General features: G+C 37.2%; 1 protein-coding gene across 2 annotated transcripts in view; it reads right to left on the reverse strand.

The window, feature by feature from the left end:
• ABCB7 (ATP binding cassette subfamily B member 7) overlaps positions 1-23,107 on the reverse strand; it is a 162,299-nt gene that overhangs the window by 61,059 nt on the left and 78,133 nt on the right. For both annotated transcript variants that reach the window (XM_006068268.3, XM_025276884.2), the window contains exons 2-3: positions 5,405-5,482; positions 3,276-3,362 (exon numbers count right to left, since the gene is read on the reverse strand). In XM_006068268.3, coding sequence (XP_006068330.1) covers positions 3,276-3,362; positions 5,405-5,482 — 165 coding nt within the window. The remainder of the gene's footprint in view (positions 1-3,275; positions 3,363-5,404; positions 5,483-23,107) is intronic.

Here is a 23,107-nt window from a genome sequence, read left to right on the forward strand (position 1 = left end):
TCTTGCCTGGAGAATCCATGGACAGAAGAGCCTGGCAGGCTATAGTCCACAGGGTTGCAAAGAGTCGTACATGACTGAGCATGAATGCACAGGATTATAAAAATAAATATACTGATAGATGCTTCTTTATCTAAATATACTAGTATCTAGTATATATCTAAATATACTAATTTAGATACCTAAATTAGTATGGTGGTTTAGTTGCTAAGTCATGTCCGACTCTTGTGACCCCATGGACTGTAGCTCGCCAGGCTCCTCTGTCCATGGGATTTTCCAGGCAAGAATACTGGAGTGGATTGCCATTTCCTTTTCCAGGGGATCTTCCTGACTCAGGAATTGAACCCAGGTCTCCTGCATTGCAGGCAGATTCTTTATCGACTAAGCTATGAGGGAAGCCCCTAAATTAGTATAGGATTATCTAAATATACTAATAATCTAAATACTATCTAAATATACTAATAAGATTATCTAAATATACTAATAGATGCCTCTTTAAAAGAGGGACATAAAAAAGTTTAAATGCAGAGGTAAAGTCCCAAAAATCCTTTAAAAATTTGACGATTCTATTATAAAACAAGCAATTCTTTAATTCATCTATTTAAAAAAGAGGAGCTTCCAAATAGTGAAACTGCCACTCTTTTTTCACAACCCCTTTACTATAGCCATAATGGGTAAACAAATGATTTAAATGCCTTCTGAGCAGAATAATTAATGCTTATTAAAAGTTTGGAACATATAAGTACAAATGCACAGAAAGTAAAGTGATAAAAATTTCAGTTGGTTATAAGGTAAAATCTATAATTTGTAAAGTGATAAAATTTCTATGTGGTACTTTAGATATTCTGCCATCTAAACTGTTAAGTTTCTGGGGACTTCCCTGGTGGTCCAGTGGTTAAGAATCCATCTGCTGATGCAGGGGATACAGGTTCAATCCCTGGTTCCACATGCTATGGCGTAACTGAGCCCGTGTGCAACAACTACTGAAGCCCTCACACCCTACAGCCCATGCTCCGCAACAAGAGAAGCCATTGCAATGAGAAGCCTATGCACCACAACTAGAGAGTAGCCACCACTTGTTGGAACCAGAGAAAGCCAGCAAGCAGCAACAAAGAGCCCATGCACCACAATGAAGACTCAGCACAGACAAAAATAAATACATAATAAATTAAAAAATAAACTTTTGAGTTTCTCAATAGCAGGGACTAAGTCTTCTTCATTATTGTATCTCCAGTTACTTAACATAGTTATGCACAAGGCAGGTATTCAATAATACATACATCTAAAATGAATGAATAATAGTAGAGTATAGGACTTCTAATAATCTCACATTGTAGTAACAGCAGGTAATATTTACTGAACATTTCCTGTGACAGGCACTATTCAAGAGCTTTGAATGGTGTGAATCATCCAAATTCCCTTTGCTGTGTTTATCATCCCCATTTTAAAGATGAAGAAACTGATACATACAGAGATTAAGTAACTTGCTCAAAGTCTTTCCAGTAGGAAGTGATGGAGTCAAGATTCAAATCTAGGCAGTCAGTCTCTCCAGCTCAGGCTGTTAAGTAAAACTCCATACTACCTCTTCTGACATGAGTTTGAACAAGCTCTGGAGATAGTGAAGGACAGCGGAGCCTGGCGAGCTGCAGTCTGTGGGGTTGCAGAGTCAGACACAACCTAGTGACTGATCAACAACAATAACACTGCCTCTTTTCTGGTGTGCCTTCGTGCTTTATTGTTCTCTGATTACTTTTAGCTAATGAGGCTGAAGTAACACAAAGAGGGCAGGGAACAAAGGAAAAAGAGACCAAATATAAAGATTTACAATGAGTTTTGCTTTGCTTTTACTTTATTGGAGAATAAAGAATCTATCTTGAAGTCTACATTGCTTGAGTCTAAGAGACATGACTGCTTTTCCTGTATTATTCAACATATTTTTGGTATGTTTAGAGCATTACTTATAAATATCCTTAAGAGGCCTTGCTGACAATCCTGAAAGCTGACAGACTGATGCAAACAATATGGTGTCATGCCATATCCATATATCAATAATATATGTTAAACAAATTTCAGTATTTATATTATTTTTTAAAATTCTAAATGGCATTGAAACATGTATAATATCATATGTGAAACGAATCGCCAGTCCAGGTTCGATGCATGATACAGGATGCTCGGGGCTGGTGCACTGGGATAACTGGGATGACCCAGAGGGATGATATGGGGAGGGAGGTGGGAGGGGGGTTCAGGATGGGGAACACGTGTACACCCATGGCGGATTCATGTTGATGTATGGCAAAACCAATACAATATTGTAAAGTAATTAGCCTCCAATTAAATAAATTTATATTTTAAAAAAATGACAATCAGGACAAATGTTAATATGTAAAAATGGGAAAGAAACATGAATGTGAAAGAAACATGAATGTGATGTGTTTTAAATTCTGTGAGAGAAGCTACATGGGGGATTAAAGAAACAGGGAGAAAAGCACCAGAAAGGTTTTCTTACCAATCACCTCCCACCAATAAAATACTAAAATTTATTTACTTCTCTGAAATTTAGAGAGCGCTTTTACATAAAATTTGTTCACTTGCCACTAACCCTGAAAATATCATTTCTGCTTAAGAGATACCATGTATATACTGGTTGGGTGAAGCTAGAGAAGAAAATAAAGGCAAACTTAGAGAAAGAAGGTCAGATGGAGAATTGTATAACAGTATTCCAATGACAGTTCCACTCACTTAGAAAAAGTGTAGTGCACTTTCAATCTTTTGATTTCAGTGAACTTACTGTTTAATCTTGTCTGTATAATGATAATGATAAAGAACATGGATAATTAAATAAATGGATGGTGTAAATGGAGTATTTTCCATGAAGCTAGGGGAAATTCTAGAATCTTTCTAAACCAAGAATATAGAAGGGAAAATGTTATCATTAAAACACACACACACAACTTGTAAGAGCTAAACATAATTTATCTCATAAGGATAGATGATAATAACACATAACCTCAACAAATACTACTTAAAATAAAGAACTAAAATGTTTAGTTTGGTAACTAACTTTTTTATTTTTTAGTCAATCATGACATTTTTTGTCTTAAGCCTGAGAAAAACTCATCTACATAACCATATGGTTTTGTATTAGAAAATCTGCAGTTACATGAGTCAATCAAAATATTCTGGAATATAATAATTATAGATATATATATATATAAAATTATAGCTATCTTCCAATCAGCTATAAGAATTTTCAGGTACTTGTTACTGTCTCTTACCCCTTCTTTCGGGTCTGTGTGGAGTCCTCCTCCTGCATGACCATGCCAACATGTCCTCTTTTCTATCAGTGGCCATGCCTGGAGAGCCTAGTTGAAGATAATACCAAGCCATCCATTAGCTATTAAAGAATCTCAGATCTTTAAAAATTTGACTTAGGCAGTCTAATCTGATGAATGTCCCCCCAACAAATTCAGAGGCATAGCTTTGAGCCTAGCATAGCTAAGTAAAATACCTTCATAATAAGCTTACAGATACACTTACGCAAAGAATATTGAGATATAACAAATTACTCATACAGAAGTTACTTTCTCTAGTTTTTGAAATTAATATTTAAAAGATTTAACTTGTAATGTACTTCTATTTGATTTATACCAGCTTTCTTATTGTCATTTGCTACTAAATACTGTGTAATCCTTAACTCTTATCACTGGCCAAGTATATAATAAAGTTAATTAACTGTATCCCATGTGCTTTCCATGTGTATAACATTTTTGCTTTATAATTCAATATAGTTGATTCTTTATAACTCATTTTTATTATTCTGACTTGCATATATATATAGAAACAAAGTATCTTTAACTACATCACAGTCTATCTTATGTTACAGTAATTTGTATAAATCTTTTGTTTTTACTCCTACATGGTAAATTTCTTAAGACTACGGATATTCTCTCATATCCTTATATCTCCTATGGCCCATACCACCATACCACGCATCTGTGTCTTGCAGATGTGCTTGTTGAATTAGTTTATAAAACAAACCTATCTACAAATTTCTCAACTAGTCTTGAAAATATCCAAACATCTTACCTTTTATAATTTTTTAAAAAACCCTAGATTACTTATCAGTCTAAAAAAATTTTTAATCATTTGGAAAATATACAATAGTTGAAAAGATAGTAAAGATTAAGCTTTTTAAAATTTTAGGCTTGCTAATTTGAAAGTGTTTCCTCAAAAAAATACTTAATAAAGTACACGGATATAATAATGCTTCTTCAGTAGCCATAATAATAATTAGTGAACAAGGGCATAATTCTTTACAATCACAACTCTGTATCAATACTGAATCCTAAGGGTATCAGCTCAGGGCCAAGCTATGAAAGTGGAATTACAGAAATCAAAAGTACCTTCTTGTTCTCATCAGTTGAGACCCAAAAAGTAATTGCCATAAATGGGTCATTGATTTTTGGATCAACAATCGCAAAGCATTTTTAAAGGAAAAACATCAAAAAGTAATATTTACTGTGACAATGTAATTTTGTGACCTTTTTTCCCTTTAAAAGGCTAATAAGCTATATCAAGGGGTCTGGTAAATAACTCACAAGATAATGAGGTCATCAACAAAGCAAAATATTCTATATATTTATAAAATAAAAATAAACAGTAGTATCATAAACAATGAGAAGATCGAGCACATTCTCTCTTAACTTAAAACTTTAATAATGGAAAACCTAATTCATATCTACAGCTTCTGCATAAATCAGAACAATGCCTTGTACCTGAATGGGAAATAACTGTTAAACAGAAAGAAAAAAATAAAGGAAGTACTACTCAGGAGCTAGACCGTCTTCTAATTTTCTTGTCTTTCTATCTTAAGAGATTTATTTGTCTCATTTTAAAGCACTGAGAATTTTTAAAGGTGTCTTTCACTTACATTAGCAATGAAAACCAACCCTCATTAACATGTAAACTCAGCATTACCTATCCCACGGACTCTAATAAGCTTAGAGTCCCTTGATATTCTGCTATGTGAACATCTTCTAAGGTAAAAAGAAACATTACTCACTTAAAAAATGTACAGCATTCCATACATCACATACAAATTACCAGGATAAATTTAAGCATCAACAAGCTGCCATTACATTTATAAAAGTTTTCTAAAAGCGTTACTCTTGTTGGCATTGATCTCGAAAGATTCAAATATATCTCTCCAGGGGTAGAAAAATATCAGGCTTTCTTTCTCCATTTCCAGTAGCAGAAATATATCTTGTTATTCATCTTGCCAGTATTTAGAAAAAAAATGAAAAGGAAAATTACTTGAAAAATATGTAATATAAATTAGAAAATGCTCAAAGGGCTTACACATTTTTCCTAGCTATATGTAGAAGAAATGTCTGCTTCATCTTACCCTTGTAGCATCTAATAACTCTCTTGAATTGTCTTTTCCTAGTCTCCGCCATGTAGTATGTCTTAATAACTCTGAGATCTGCAGAAGAGAATAAAAAAAGAGGTCAGAAATTTCAGAGTGGACAGTTAATATTCAAATATTTCTTTTATAGTCCAGGTGCTGTGCTGTGCTTAGTCGCTTAGTCATGTCCAACTCTTTATGACCCCAAGGACTGTAGCCTACCAGGCTCCTCTGTCCATGGGGATTACTGTTCATAAACATGCATAAACTAAAACCATAGCCAATATGAGAAAAATGCTTCTAACACATATCTAAAATGGCAAAAAATATGTGGTCCAGATATAAAGTAAATTATATTACCCATTAAAAGTATCAAATTGTACTTTCCATTTGCCCTCTTTCTCCCTAGGTTTCTCTTTGTTTCTGAAAGCCTCTGAAGTCTTCAAACCCATTTCTTAAATGGTTTCTCTGCCCTTATCAAACACTCCTCCCTTTACTGAACTTTATTATGTGCTCCTTCTTTAGTCTTAATTCTGAATGCTAAATTTAGATAATGGTCATATGATCAGTTTTGTTAAGGTTTATAACCAGGTGATAGACTCTTGGGCCAATCTGTTGTGTTGATAATACTCCAAAAGTGGAGTTGAAAGAAAGCAGAAAAAAATAGACATCTCTAAAACGGACATGAAAGTGAAAGTGAAAAGAAAGTGAAGTCGCTCAGTCATGTCCGACTCTTTGCGACCCCATGAACTGTAGCCTACCAGGCTCCTCCGTCCATGGGATTTTCCAGGCAAAAGTGCTGGAGTGGATTGACATTTCCTTCTCCAGGGGATCTTCCCGATCCAGAAATTGAACCTGGGTCCCCTGCATTGCAGGCAGACGCTTTACCATCTGAGCCACCAGGGAAGCCCCAAATGGACATACATCCTTCTAAAATGCACCATCAATTTAGTGAAGAAAAATTTGCATCTTAGGTTAAGAATCTCCCAAAAAGCAGGTAATACGTGGGCTTTCCCTAAGCTATAAATGAGTTGTAGAAATGATTGTTTTCATATAAAAGTCAATGCTGTACACTGCAAAAGAGCAAAAATTAAATCAACCAAAAAAACAACCTCCATACACACACAAAAAAGCTAATCAAATTATTGAGAAAATTAGTTGCTTTCTAGAATGTAACCAGTAGGAGCAGTTTCTGTTTATGTATACTTGTAAATAGGGACTTCACAGGTGGTGCAGTGGTAAAGAATCTGCCTGCCAATGCAGGAGATGCAAAAGAAAAGGTTCAACCCCTGGGTCAGGAAGATCCGCTGGAGGAGGGCATGGCTACCCACTCCAATATTCTTGCCTGGAAAATCCACAGACAGAGCAGCCTGGCAGGCTACAGTCCGGGGGGTCGCAAAGAGTTGGACACAACTGAGCACATACTTGTAAATATATAGGCATTCCCTAAATTATAAAAATTTCAAAAATACTAATAGCTATTTGCACTGTCTTGCCAATCCCAAGCTCCTACAACATGCGATGTACCCTCAAATCTGTACAAGACTTCTATTGTCAATGATGCCTTTCTGGTGCTTATGTCAATTGTTCTCCTTACAGCTTTTTACCATGCTAAGACCTCAAACAAGCTTTACTCCCTCATTGTCCTATTTTTCATAACCCCCCAGTTCAAGTAACTATAAATCAAGTAAGATATCACACATGTTTACACATGCATATACAATTTAATCTTCTTTGCCTTTCAAAATTTGCCCCATTATCTCATGATGACTATCTATCTTCTTTATTCTCTCTCAAAACATTGCCTCTATATTGTCAATAAGCAAAAGATAAATGTTGCTGATACACTCAAATTAACAACAAAAACATACTTTCTAAAGTGACATTAGTCAAAATAAAGAAAATTTACCATAAAATCTAAGTAAGCCCCTGAAAGTACCCATAAAATCCCTTCAAATTTTCTAGCTATCTATCTTTCTCTAATCAAACCATATTTCCCTTATGCATCAGGATTCAATGTAAATACTTTCTAAATGTCCATATTCACAAAGAACTTCATACTAAGATAGCATTGTAAAATTATGAACTATTTCAGGCATATAAAAAGCTCGGAAAATAATGAATACAATATGTATTCACTACCCCACCTAAGAAATAACAGATAAAAAGAAAGACCTTGACATGCTCCTCTACAATGTCATCTCTTTCCTGATCCCCAGAGAAAAACATTTAAAACATCATTCATTGCAAAAGCAAAAACAACAGTCACATAATGTGTTAACTCCTTTTGAGGGCTAGTCCCATCACTATTTAAAATATAATTTCTACAAAAAAATGCTCTGATTTCCAAACAGACTTACAAACACTTCTGAAACAATGTATTTGTAAGTTAGGGATTACCTCTACTATTAAAAGGACTTCCCTGGTGGCTCAGATGGTTAAGCGTCTGTCTACAATGTGGGAGACCCGGGTTCGATCCCTGGGTTGGGAAGATCCCCTGGAGAAGGAAATGGCAATCCACTCCAGTTCTATTGTCTGGAAAATCCCATGGACAGAGGAGCCTGGTAGGCTACAGTCCATGGGGTCGCAATGAGTCGGACACAACTGAGTAACTTCACTTTCACTTTCTACTATTAAAACGCTGGAGAAAAGAGTTTAAAGCAAAAAAATTACTTAAAAATGGAGAAGGCGAAAGAGGGGACATATGTATACATATGGCTGATTCAGGTTGATGTTTGGCAGAAACCAACACAATTCTGTAAAGCAATTATCCTTCAATTAAAAATTAAATAAATCTTTTAAAAAGTCAAAAAATGAAGAAGGGCAACAAGAGAAAACAAGATGATTAATTCTTTAAAACTTGATTAGAAAATTAGAGGGTTGAACTAGATGCTCTAAGGTCCCTTTTAACTCTAAAATTCTGTGATTTTTATGGAATAAAATGATAATGCTGCAGTTATTAACTGAATTTTAAAAAGCTTAACTAGGATTATACTTATTTCTTCAACAAATCTAGCATCTGATTTTATTTATAACCTCACCCCTAAAAAGATACACACAAAAATAAACCATATATTACTGAAAATAATAGACATGACCAATGTACACAGACACTATACAAATGCAGTATACTGGAAATAACAATCTGCCAGTCTGTTTGAAGAGGCAGACAGGTTAAAACACTGTAGAGTCATGTTTATTTTACCTAAAAAAGAAGAAATTCTGGCAGAGCCTAAAAGTCAAAGATTCTGTGGCATCCAAGCATAATAATGTATGCTCTCATTTTGATCAGCACTATTTGTCCACTAATTAATATAAATACTAATCTTTGATAGTTGCATAGGCACAATATTTTACTATGTGTAGACGTTCAATTATTACTTACAAAAATATAATCAACACTAAAACCATCAACCTAGTAGACAGAACTACCTCCACATAATGAGACTAAGACTCAAGCAAGCAAACCTATTCCAATTACATTTTTCCTTTAAGATAAAAATTACATTTTACTAAAAAATAATCCTATTGGGCTTCCCTGGTGGCTCAGTGGTAAAGAATCCCCCTGCCAATGCAGGAGACACAGGTTCAATCCCTGATCTGGAGAGATACCACAGCCGTGAAGCATCTAAGCCCATGCACCACAACTACTGAGCCTGTGCTCTAGAGCCTGAGAGCCACAACTACTGAGCCCCTGCTCTAGAGGTCATCGTGCCACAACTACTGAAACCCACTTGCCCTAGAGAACAAGCTCAGCAAGAGAAAAGCCACTTAAATGAGAAGCTTGCGCTCCACAACCAGAGAGTATCCCCTGCTCACTGCAACTAGAGAAAAGCCAATGCAGCAATGGAGACCCACCACAGTGAAAAATTAAATTAATTAATTAAATAAAAATAATAATCCTATTATATAATGTTTTTAGTGACTATTAAATATGACTGTATCCTTTTTATTTATTTGCTGCACAGTCTTTAGTTGCAGTGAATGGGGGTTCCTCTCTAGTTGTGGTATGCATACTTATCATTGCAGTGTTTTTTTTTGTTGCAGAGCATGGGCTCTAGAGTGCTCAGGCTTCAGTAGTTGCAGCACATGGGCTCAGCAGTTGTGGCTCCTGAGTTCTAGAGCACAGGTTCAATAGTTGTGGTGCACAGGTTAAATAGCTCCACAGCATGTGATATCTATCCCAATCAGGGATCACATTGACAGGACACCTGGGTATGATCATTCTTTACCATTGAGTCCCCAGGAAAGCCCAAATGTATCCTTTTTAGAATAGTTATTTTTCATAATACAAGTTATGTTCAGTGTTTATGGCACTTTCAGTTCAGTTCAGTCGCTCAGTCGTGTCCGACTCTTTGCGACCCCATGAATCGCAGCACACCAGGCCTCCCTGTCCATTGCCAACTCCCGGAGTTCACCCAGACTCACGTCCATCGAGTCAGCGATGCCATCCAGCCATCTCATTCTCTGTCGTCCCCTTCTCCTCCTGCCCCCAATCCCTCCCAGCATCAGAGTCTTTTCCAACAAGTCAACTCTTTGCATGAGGTGGCCAAAGTACTGGAGTTTCAGCTTTAGCATCATTCCTTCCAAAGAACTCCCAGGGCTGATCTCCTTCAGAATGGACTGGTTGGAACTCCTTGCAGTCCAAGGGACTCTCAAGAGTCTTCTCCAACACCACAGTTCAAAAGCATCGATTCTTCGGTGCTCAGCTTTCTTCACAGTCCAACTTTCACATCCATACATGACCACTGGAAAAACCATAGCCTTGACTAGACAAACCTTTGTTGGCAAAGTAATGTCTCTGCTTTTCAATATGCTATCTAGGTTGGTCATAACTTTCCTTCCAAGGAGTAAACGTCTTTTAATTTCATGGCTGCAGTCACCATCTGCAGTGATTTTGGAGCCCAGAAAAATAAAGTCTGACACTGTTTCCCCATCTAATTCCCATGAAGTGATGGGACCGGATGCCATGATCTTCATTTTCTGAATGCTGAATTTTAAGCCACCTTTTTCACTCTCCTCTTTCACTTTCATCTAGAGGCTTTTTAGTTCCTCTTCACTTTCTGCCATAAGGGTGGTGTCACCTGCATATCTGAGGTTATTGATATTTCTCCCAGCAATCTTGATTCCAGCTTGTGCTTCTTCCAGTCCAGTGTTTCTCATGATGTACTCTGCATAGAAGTTAAATAAGCAGGGTGACAATATACAGCCTTGACGTACTCCTTTCCCTATTTGGAACCAGGCTGTTGTTCCATGTCTGGTTCTAACTGTTGCTTGCTGACCTGCATACAAATTTCTCAAGAGGCAGGTCAGGTGGTCTGGTATTCCCATCTCTTTCAGAATTTTCCACAGTTTCTTGTGATCCACACAGTCAAAGGCTTTGGTATAGTCAATAAAGCAGAAATAGAGGTTTTTCTGGAACTCTCTTGCTTTTTTTATGATCCAGCGGATGTTAGCAATTTGATCTCTGGTTCCTCTGCTTTTTCTAAAACCAGCTTGAATGACTGGAACTTTAAGAATTACCTAATAATAGGTTAAAGAGCAATGTATAAATTGTCAATTAGAAACAAAACTAAGTTTACAACTATCCATCCATGATGCATATATGGCTTAACAATATCAAATAATCATGCATGAATACTGTTATCATTTGATCATTAAAAACATCAAACATTTAAAATTAAGCTCTCAATATATTTTAAGAGAAACTATCATAATTTAAAATTACATTTATCTCACTTTAAAAGTTTAAAAGTCTGAGATAAATACTATTTGAACTTGGTTTTCTTCCCAATTTCTTCAAAACTAGCTGGGAGTGGCAGGGGGCAGGGGTGGATGAAGAAAAGGAGAGAAGGAAGTAGAGAGGTGGGTGAAGGGCTTGAGGGGTAAGAATAGAAGAAGAGGAAAGAAAATGTTAGACTGACTTTTTAGATTTTGTAGTTATATTTCTCAACTGTAAGTTGAAGAATAAAGAATTTCCTTCATTATGTTAGATACTGAATAAATGTGTGTTAAATGAATGAATAAATGGCAACATAGCTCAAGGATTACGGGCAGCTCATATCACCTAAGTATTCATTCATTAAACCACAAAATCATCGAACTACATCACTGTAAAATTTGATGACTCTAGAACAGGGGTTATCAATTTTTTTTTTTCTCTCTAAAGGCCCAGAGAGCAAATATTTTGGGGTTTGCAGGCATACCATCTGTTTCATAACTACTCAACTCTCTCACTGTAGCATAAAAACAGCTAAAAATAATACACAAATAAACGTGTGGCTATGTTCAAATAAAACTTTATTTATGGACACTGAAATGTGAATTTCAAATCATTGTCATCTGTCAAAAAAAATTATTCTTCTTTTGATTGTTTTCCCAACCATTCAGTTCAGTTCAGTCGCTCAGTCATGTCCGACTCTTTGCGACCCCATGAATTGCAGCACGCCAGGCCTCCCTGTCCATCACCAACTCCTGGAGTTCACTCAGACTCACGTCCATCGAGTCAGTGATGCCACCTAGCCATCTCATCGTCTGTCTCCCCTTCTCCTCCTGCCCCGAATCCCTGGCAGCATCAGAGTCTTTTCCAATGAGTCAACTCTTTGCATGAGGTGGCCAAAGTACTGGAGTTTCAGCTTTAGTATCTCTCCTTTCAAAGAACACCCAGGACTGGTCGCCTTTAGAATGGACTGGTTGGATCTCCTTGCAGTCCAAGAGACTCTCAAGAGTCTTCTCCAACACCACAGTTCAAAAGCATCAATTCTTTGGTGCTCAGCTTTCTTCACAGTCCAACTCTCACATCCATACATGATCACAGGAAAAACCATAGCCTTGACTAGATGGACCTTTGTTGGCAAAGTAATGTCTCTCCTTTTGAATATGCTATCAAGGTTGATCATAAGTTTCCTTCCAAGGAGTAAGCGTCTTTTAATTTCATGTCTGCAATCAGCATCTGCAGTGATTTTGGAGGCCAGAAAAATAAAGTCTAACACTGTTTCCACTGTTTCCCCATCTATCTGCCATGAAGTGATGGGACCAGATGCCATGATCTTCGTTTTCTGAATGTTGAGCTTTAAGCCAACATTTTCACTCTCCTCTTTCACTTTCATCAAGAGGCTTTTTAGTTCCTCTTCACTTTCTGCCATAAGGGTGGTGTCATCTGCATATCTGAGGTTATTGATATTTATCCCGGCAATCTTGATTCCAGCTTGTGCTTCATCCAGCCCAGCGTTTCTCATGATGTACTCTGCATAGAAGTTAAATAAGCAGGGTGACAATATACAGCCTTGACGTACTCCTTTTCCTATTTGGAACCAGTCTGTTGTTCCATGTCCAGTTCTAACTGTTGCTTCCTGACTTGCATATAGGTATCTCAAGAGGCAGGTCAGGTGGCCTGGTATTCCCAACCATTAACAAATGTTAAAAAAAATTCTTAGCACAGAGGCCTTTCAAACATAGATGGCATACTGGACTTGGCCCAATGGCCATTAACTGCTGATAACCTGCTCTTGACGATTTCTAAAATTCGATTTCTAAAATCCCTGCAGCTTCTAAGGATTCTCACAATGACACAGCAAAACAAAACACTTCCACAAAAAAATCACTATCATAAAAAATAAACTCACGAACAAAAATTATCTACAGAATTTCCCTTTTTTTTAATCAATTTTCCTTTTTGTCTACCAATTTTTACATCTCTGAGGGCATAACATCAGCAGCAGGCCTATTTAGTAGTTTGCACAAAATTCTTCATATATTTGTTTAGGCAACTTCTGTGAAGAAAGTTTAGACTTCATTCCCCGTTCATATAAGAAACTCTTTGTCATCACAAAACCTGTTAACTGTTTCATATGTTTCATCTAAGTGATGGGAAATTCCATGCTGTTTACTAATAAAGTAATAAAGAATTACAAGGCATTTGCCAAATTCAGGGCAATAAAACCTAATGACTCAATGTTAAAAGGTAAAAAAAAAAACACACACAAAAAAAAACACACAAAACTTCAGAACCAGTTCATTTTTAAATCATGAAATTAGGGAGAAAATACACAAAGAGAACCTTATCATATTAAAAGTAATTCACCAAGGGCATATTTTAGAGACATTTAATTAGTGGATTATTTCACTGGGCTGACTTCCAAGAACTTTAGGAAACTGGTATAAATCTCTGTGCTTCTAAGATTCCTAGCCCTATTGTGTTTGTGCACAGAATGGAGACATTACTACACACAGTGCAGCTGGAATGCTGAGATAATATGAAAGAAGTTGAGAAAGTAGAATTGGACCTATTTTTTGCTACTTTACAGTTTCAACTTCCATTGTTTTATATTTATTAATATGGACTTTGGAGAAAATTCTGAAGTACATTTCTTAACTCTAAGTTTCATTGTGGACAATCTGAATCACTAGCAAATCTGACACTTTCGTTTAGTAATATTTTTGTATAAATGCTCTCATTATGTTTGCTGCTTTTTACCGATATATCAGATTGCCACTGGTGAGCAAATTACCTGGGGAAATTACACAAAACTCATACAGGATAGAGTTTTCATTTACTTGCATCATTCTGCAAGGCTCACTTATGCAGGTCGTATCCAAAATAGTTTTCTTTATATGCATTCCAAAAAAATCTAATAACAGGCAGTCCTTTGGTAGAAAAGACATAATCTTTGCTTATAACATAGGTAAAGATTTAAAATATTGATATAAACATAAAACCAACTCCAAGACATATAAATGATACCTAAAAAGCTTCAGATGACCACTAGGTGAAAAGGGTATTTTAAGGAAGGTATTTGGTTTTGTGTATTTTAAATCCCTTTAGATTTATTCATATTTAGTTTCTTTCTTGCATGCTAAAAGTTAAGTTCTACTATAGAGGTTGGTAAACACACACAGTTGGGGCTGATAGCAATCTGCCATTCCCTTCAACTTAGGTGTCTCCTCTTTATCATTTTGCTACCTCTTTTTTTCTCTCTTATAATGTGCTAGTAGATTTTTCTTTCTCTTCTATTTGCCTATTTTGTTAACTGTTAGTTTAGTTCTTCTCGTGGCACTCAAACCTGAGAAGGTTGCTAGCCTCTACTCCATTATCTCCTCATGGTCTTATTGAACAGAGACAAGATGGAGAACACAACTGTGATATTTCTGATAACAAAAATATTGTACAAGAAAACTTAGTTTCACAAAAGAAAAAAAATGAACCTTTTCAAAAGATACTTCACCCCTTCAAAAATACATACACAAAAACTTCTTAATTTTGCTGTCTTTCATTTCTCTCTTTGAGCCCTGAAAACTGTTAGAGTTTTTTTCTAAAACTATCCACTCTTCTTCTCACTTGCACTTTGAAAATTCATAAGGTGACCATAATTCATACAATGGCTAGAACATTTATTCTCATATAATGTCAGGAAGAAACTAACAGCACTCTTACAAGTATTTTATGGGCTGTATTTTTCCAAATGTCTTCAAGAGAAGCAACCTAGAGCATTAACGTCACTTTAAAACTGTTTCAAGAGTAAACAAATCTTGCTCTAAATTGCCATATTAACATTCTTAAATTAGATACACAGTTGCAATACAAAAAGGTTTTTATCTTACACACTGTACACAACAAATTTAAATAAGTGTTCATTACGTTTTCGAAGTTTATAAGCTAAAGCTAACAGATGCAGGCACAAATATCACAGAAAAACCAATGCAAAGGTAGGATATAGCTTGATCACCTTTCCACCATCATTCACCCAAAAACACCCTTAAATTTTAGTTCATTCCTTAAGATGCTTAGCACAGAACAGAACAGCAGATTAGCTGAAGGCCAGAGTACTTAGCATTTTACCCCTTTTTGTATTTTAATTTGGATTTGTTTGCTGAGATACTTTTGCATTATGAAGCAACATGGATTATAAGCAGCTATACAGTCTACAGCCATACCACCCTGATTTCACCTGATCTTGTCTGATATTGGAAGCTAAGCAGGGTCTGCCTGGACAGTACTTGGATGGGAGAAGGAGCTTTACTATAACCATTATAGTATAATCTTAACTATAACCATAATAAGAACCACAACAGCTACCATTAACTAAACAATCATTATTTGGCTGGCCTTATGCCTAATACTACATTATCTCATTTAATTCTCACTACGTGGACATCACCAGATGGTCAACACTGAAATCAGACTGATTATATTCTTTGCAGCTAAAGACGGAGAAGCTCTATACAGTCAGCAAAAACAAGACTAGGAGCTGACTGGTTCAGATCATGAACTCCTTATTGCCAAATTCAGAGTTAAATTGAAGAAAGTAGGGAAAGCCACTAGACCATTCAGTTATGACCTAAATCAAACTCCTTATGATTAAACAGTGGAATTGAGAAATAGATTTAAGGGACTAGATCTGATAGATAAGAGTGCCTGATGAACTATGGACAGAGGTTCAAGACATTGTACAGGAGACAGGGATCAAGACCATCCCCATGGAAAAGAAATGCAAAAAAGCAAAATGGCTGTCTGGGGAGGCCTTACAAACAGCTGTGAAAAGAAGGTAAGTGAAAAGCAAAGGAGAAAAGGAAAGATATAACCATCTGAATGCAGAGTTCCAAAGAACAGCAAAGAGACATAAGAAAGCCTTCCTCAGCGATCAATGCAAAGAAATAGAGGAAAACAACAGAATGGGAAAGACTAGAGATCTCTTCAAGAAAATCAGAGATACCAAGGGAACATTTCATGCAAAGATGCTCTCGATAAAGGACAGAAATGGTATGGACCTAACAGAAGCAGAAGATATTAAGAAGTGGCAAGAATACACAGAAGAACTGTACAGAAAAGATCTTCACGACCAAGGTAATCACGATGGTGTGATCACTCACCTAGAGCCACACATCCTGGAATGTGAAGTCAAGTGGGCCTTAGGAAGCATCACTTCAAACAAAGCTAGTGGAGGTGATGGAATTCCAGTTGAGCTATTTCAAATCCTGGAAGATGATGCTGAGAAAGTGCTGCACTCAATATGCCAGCAAATTTGGAAAGCTCAGCAGTGGCCACAGGACTGGAAAAGGTGAGTTTTCATTCCAATCCCAAAGAAAGGCAATGCCAAAGAATGCTCAAACTACCGCACAATTGCTCTTATCTCACACGCTAGTAAAGTAATGCTCAAGCCCGGCTTCAGCAATACATGAACTGTGAACTTGCAGATGTTCAAGCTGGTTTTAGAAAAGGCAGAGGAACCAGAGATCAAACTGCCAACATCTGCTGGATCATTGAAAAAGCAAGAGAGTTCCAGAAAAACATCTATTTCTGCTTTATTGACTATGCCAAAGCCTTTGACTGTGTGGATCACAAGAAACTGTGGAAAAGTCTGAAAGAGATGGGAATACCAGACCACCTGACTTGCCCCTTGAGAAACCTGTATGCAGGCCAGGAAGCAACAGTTAGAACTGGACATGGAACAACAGACTGGCTCCAAATAGGAAAAGGAGTACGTCAAGGCTGTATATTGTCACCCTGCTTATTTAACTTCTATGCAGAGTACATCATGAGAAACGCTGGGCTGGATGAAGCACAAGCTGGAATCAAGATTGCCGGGAGAAATATCAATAAACTCAGATATGCAGATGACACCACCCTTATGGCAGAAAGTGAAAAGGAACTAAAAAGCCTCTAGATAAAAGTGAAAGAGGAGAGTGAAAAAGTTGGCTTAAAGCTCAACATTCAGAAAACTAAGATCATGGCATCTGGTCCCATCACTTCATGGCAAATAGATGGTGAAACAGTGGAAACAGTGTTAGACTTTATTTTTTGGGCTCCAAAATCACTGCAGATGGTGATTGCAGCCATGAAACTAAAAGACACTTACTCCTTGGAAGGAAAGTTATGACCAACCTAGATAGCATATTAAAAAGCAGAGACATTACTTTGCCAACAAAGGTCCATCTAGTCAAGGCTATGGTTTTTCCTGTGATCATGTATGGATGTGAGAGTTGGACTGTGAAGAAGGCTGAGCGCCGAAGAATTGATGCTTTTGAACTGTGGTGTTGGAGAAGACTCTTGAGAGTCCCTTGGACTGCAAGGAGATCCAACCAGTCCATTCTAAAGGAGCTCAGTCTTGGGTGTTCATTGGAGGGACTGATGCTGAAGCTGAAACTCCAATACTTTGGCCACCTCATGCGAAGCGTTGACTCATTGGAAAAGACTCTGATGCTGGGAGGGATTGGCGGCAGGAGGAGAAGGGGATGACAGAGGATGAGATGGCTAGATGGCATCACCAACTCGATGGACAAGAGTTTGGGTGAACTACAGGAGTTGTTGAGGGACAGGGAGGCCTGGCGTGCTGCAATTCATGCAGTCGCAATGAGTCGGACACGACTGAGCAACTTAACTGAACTGAACTGATAATCCTACAGGGTATCGACTATTATTACTATTCCCATTATACCAACTAGATACTGAGGCTCTGAAAGACTACCATGCTCAAATGCATACAGCTAGTAAGTGGTGGAATGGAGATGGACATTTCTAACATTATCAATATTAACAATATCAACATTGTCATTGGATCTAGTGAGTTTACTCTAGATCATGGGAAAAGCAAGAAATTCCAGAAAAACATCTACTTTTACTTTATTGACTATACCAAAGCCTCTGTGTGAATCACAACAAACTGTGGAAAATTCTTAGAGCAATGGACATACCAGACCATCTTATTGTCTCCTGAGAAATCTTTATGCAGGTCAAGATGCAACAGTTTTAACTGGGCATGAACTACAGATTGGTTCCAAATTGTGAAAGGAGTACATCAAGGCTGTATATTGTCACCCTGTTTATTTAACTTATATGCAGAGTACATCATGAGAAATGCTAGGCTGAATGAAGCACAAGCTGGAATCAAGATTGCTGAGAGAGATATCAATAACTTCAGATATGCAGATGACACCACCCTTATGGCAGAAAGTGAAAAAGAACTAAAGAGCCTCTTGATGAAAGTGAAAGAGGAATGTGAAAAAGCTGGCTTAAAACTCAACATTGAAAAAACAAAGATCATGGCATCCAGTCCCATCGCTTCATGTCAAATCGATGGGGAAACAATGGAAACAATGACAGACTTTATTTACTTGGGCTCCAAAATCACTGCAGATTGTGACTGCAGCCATGAAATTAAAAGATGCTTACTCCTTGGAAGGGAAGTTATGACCAACCTAGACAGCATATTAAAAAGCAGACATATTAGTTTCCTGACAAAGGTCTGTCTAGTCAAAGCTATGGTTTTTCCAGTAGTCATGTATCCATGTGAGAGTTGGACTATAAAGAAAGCTGAGTGCTGAAGAATTGATGCTTTTGAACTGTGGTGTTGAAGAAGACTCTTGAGAGTCCCTTGGACTGAAAGGAGATCCAACCAGTCTATCCTAAAGGAAATCAGTCCTGAATATTCTTTGGAAGGTCTGATGCTGAAGCTGAAGCTCCAATACTTTGCCCACTTGATGCAAAAAACTGACTCATTGGAAAAGACCCTGAGGCTGGAAAAGACTCAAGGCAGGAAGAGAAGGGGACAACAGAGGATGAGATGGTTGGATAGTACCACCGACTCGATGGACATGAGTTTGAGTAAGCTCCGGGAGTTGGTGATGGACAGGGAAGCCTGGCGTGCTGCAGTCCATAGTGTCACAGAGTCAGACATGAATGAGCGACTGAACTGAACTGAACTGAATTTACTCTTCCTGATGGATAACGCTTTGAAATGCCTAGGTTAATTTTTCTGTTGTTAACAAGGAAGACATTCCATTGTTTGTTTGCTTTTTTTCAGTAAAAAATATCAACACAACTGTGTGTTAAACATAAAGGGCAACATCACCAAAAGTGGCAGAATATGAAACTTCACAAAAGTGTACGTGCACTAAAACAATGATTAAGCTGTCAAAAACTGACAAAAACAATTTTTCTAAAACTTCTGGATATCAACCAAAAAATGTACAGCAAGTAGGGAATTGCATAATGAGGAAAGAAATTGCTAAATTTCAGCTGAGAACATTATGACATTTGTGCATACTCACCTACCATATCCCATTCCCCAGATCAGAGGTATCTCTCATTCCTCGTATGGCTGGCTGCTACCAGAGGTTGAAATGTGAGGCTCCTTGCTCAAATAATTGTGGATGTGTTTTTTAAACTGTCTGGCAGCTTGCTCAGGGGCTTACCTTGTTGCGCATCCTTCAGAACTCTCTTAGGGTTGGAAGTGTTTAATGTTGTTTATTGTAAAGTATATAAAATACACATACTAGCTGCAGATGCCTGGAGCAAGAGATAATGGGGCAAGCAGGAGAAAGAATATAAGTCTAGGAAGAGAGTCTGGGGCAGGAGGTACATGGGAAAATAAGGACTTCTTAAGAGTAGAAATGTTATATTTTTAAAAAAGTAATGAAAGATAAATAAAGGAACACAAAAGTATATTAACATTATTTAATATGATGTGGATAGTGACTGCAGCCATAAAATTAAAAGATGCTTGTTCCTTGGAAGAAACGCTATGACAAACCTAGACAGCACACTAAACAGCAGAGACATTACTTTGCCAACAAAGGTCCATATAGTAATAGCTATGGCTTTTCCAGCGGTCATGTATGGATGTGAGAGCTGGACCAAAAAGAAGGCTGATTGCTTATCGGCCTTTTGGCTAAGATCACATGTAGAAAGCTGGCTGCTAAAGAATTGATGATTTTGAACTGTGGTGCTGGAAAAGACTCTTGTGAGTCCCCTGGACTATGAGGAGATCAAACAAATCAATCCTAAAGGAAATCAACCCTGAATGTCCATTGAAGGACTGATGCTGAAGCTGAAGCTCCAATACTTTGGCCACCTGATGCAAAGAGCTGACTCATGGGAAAAAACCTTGTTGCTGGGAAAGATTAAACACAGGAGGAGAAGGGGACGACAGAGGATGCAATGGTTGGATGGCATCATCAACTCAATGGACATGAGTTTGAGCATCCTCCAGGAGATAGTGGAGGACAGGGAAGCCTGCAGTCCGTGGGGTTGCAGAGTCAGACACAACTGAGTGACTGAACAACAACATTGACCAAAACACTTTTATGAGAATTCCATAGTACAATGAAGAAGCTGAAGTAACCCCCAACAAGGACAAAGTCAAGAACAATGCAATGAAACAAAATGACCAAATTCACTTTATCTACATGAGCCCCTCCCCCAACCCAGCAGAGCTCAGTGCCAAGACAGATTACTCAGACTTGCAACTTCTCCTTCAGGGGAAAAGAGGGCGTGCAACCTGTCACCCACATCTCAGAACTATAGAGTGCTGCCCAAGGTATTGGATTCTCTCTCAGCTTACTCAGAATGCTGATGGACCAGAACAGTTTAGATGCTTGCAGGCAGCTATGAACATAGGAAACCTGGCATGGCTTTGTGTAATTGGAAGGAGGCATGCATCCTGAGGCTTCCCTTCTGACAGTGAAGGAGGAGTGCAAGAAACATGTGTTCAATATACAACTTTCAGAGTGCTGCCCAAGAAACTAGTTTCTATCTCCCCTCATTTGAAGCTCTGACAGAACCAGCCTAGTTTGGATTCCTGGCAAATGCTGAGAATGATGGAAAGTGGAAAAGCAGTGTGCTGTGGGTAGCATACTCAGCTTTATTAGAAGGTTCACAACTTGAGGCTTCTACTTTTGAAGGGAGAGAAAGGACTGGACCCTACATCCAATATTCTGATTTTTCAGGGGGCTGTCCTAGAGACTGCTTTCTGTCTTGACCAACTCAGAGTGTAGATTAGACCTGGCATATAATAGATACCTGGTACAGCTAAAAACAAAAAAACTACCTTGATGATATACAACTGTTTCAGAGAACCAGCAATACAGCATACAGATACCAGAGCAAGCAAGAGATTATGAGGTTCTGAAAAGAGAAACCAACAAATCACTCTAATTAGAAATCTACAAACACAGGTTGCCAGAATTTTGAGCTGGGATGATTGGTGTAGGTCTTTCCCTGTCAGTGCCAGCACATAAAGACTAGATGACATGGCTATTTCTTCAAAGGTGCAGATATCAATACAAAGCTAAAAGGAACACAAAAAGAGGGGAATAAGGTCCAATCAAAGGGACAAAATAAAGCTCCAGAAACTGATACTAATGAAATCAAGGTGTATGACTATCCTGACAAAAAGTTCAAGATAACTGTCATAAAAATGCTCAATGAAAAAATTGCTCAATGAGGTTGGGAAAATTACGGATGAATGAGACTATCAAGAGAGAAAATATAAAAAATAAAGTAAACTTGGAGATATTTAATACAAAAACTGAACTAAAAAATTCAATGCCTGGGTTCAACAATATATGCAATACGCAGTATATATGATCAGATTTGACCATATAGAAGAATCAGCCAATATGAAGAAAGGTCATTTGAAATTATCCAGTCAGATTAAAAATGAAAAAGAATGAAAAAGAACACAGAAGGATTAAGGAACTTAAATGACCACATAAAATGAATCACCCTTCATATTATGGGAATCTCAGAACTAGAAGAGAGAGAGAAAGATACATAAAGGGATTATTTAAAGGATAAGAGCTGAAAACTTCCCAAATCTGGAAATGGAAATGGACAACCAGACTCAAGAAGCCTAAAAAGGACCACTAAAGATGAATCCAAAGAAGAATCCAAAGAAGTTCACATCACGACATTATAATCAAACTATCAAAAGTCAAGGACAAAGAGAATTTTTTCCAAAGTGAGAATTTTAAACACAGAAAAATTAAAGTGACTAATCACATAAAAGGGAGCCCCAACAGGACTTATAGCAGACTTCTCATCAGAAACTTCACAGACCAGAAGGGAGTGAAATGATGTATTCAAATTGATGAAAAGAAAAAAAAAATGCCCACCAAGAATACTATACCCAGTAAAACTCTACTTCAAAAAATGAGAGATAAAGACTTACAGATAAACAAAAACTGAGAGCATTTGTCAATGCTAGACCTGATATAAGTTATCATAAGGGAATTCTTCAAGTTCAAACAAAAGGACACTAAGCAACAACATAAAAACATGTGAAACTATGAAGCCGGCTGGGAAAAGTAAAGACATAGACAAAGAAATGCTACAACAATGTAAAAGTGGTACAAAGATCACTTTTTCTAGTATTTGAGTTAAAAAAAAACATAGACAATAACTATAAAAAGATATAATTCTGATATCAAAAATATAAAGTATGTGGGAGATGGTAAAACTAGCTTTTATAAATGATCAACGTGAAGTTGTTATTAGCATAAAATATACTGCTATGTTTAATGAAAGTTCATGATAACTACAAAGAAAATGCCTATAGAATATACATAAAAGAAAACAAGGATCAAAAAATATTACTACAAAAAACAAAGCAACCAACCAAACACAAAGGAAACAAGGAAAGTGGGACAAATGAGCTTTAAGACAGAACACAATTGACAAAAATGGCAATGGTTAAGTTCTTATCTATCAGTAACTACTTTAAATTTTAATAGACATTCTCCAACCAAAAGACATAGAATGGCTAAATGGATTAAAAAATCAGTATCTAACTATATGCTGTCTTACTAGATACTCACTTTAGACTTAAAGACATATTTAGGCTAAAAGTGAAAGGACAGAAAAAAATATATTCCATGAAAATGGTAACTGTATCAGACCAAATAAACTTTTACCCAAAAACTGTCATG

This window comes from Bubalus bubalis, chromosome X (assembly GCF_019923935.1).
Source record: "Bubalus bubalis isolate 160015118507 breed Murrah chromosome X, NDDB_SH_1, whole genome shotgun sequence".
In the NCBI taxonomy this organism is placed as follows: domain Eukaryota; kingdom Metazoa; phylum Chordata; class Mammalia; order Artiodactyla; family Bovidae; genus Bubalus; species Bubalus bubalis.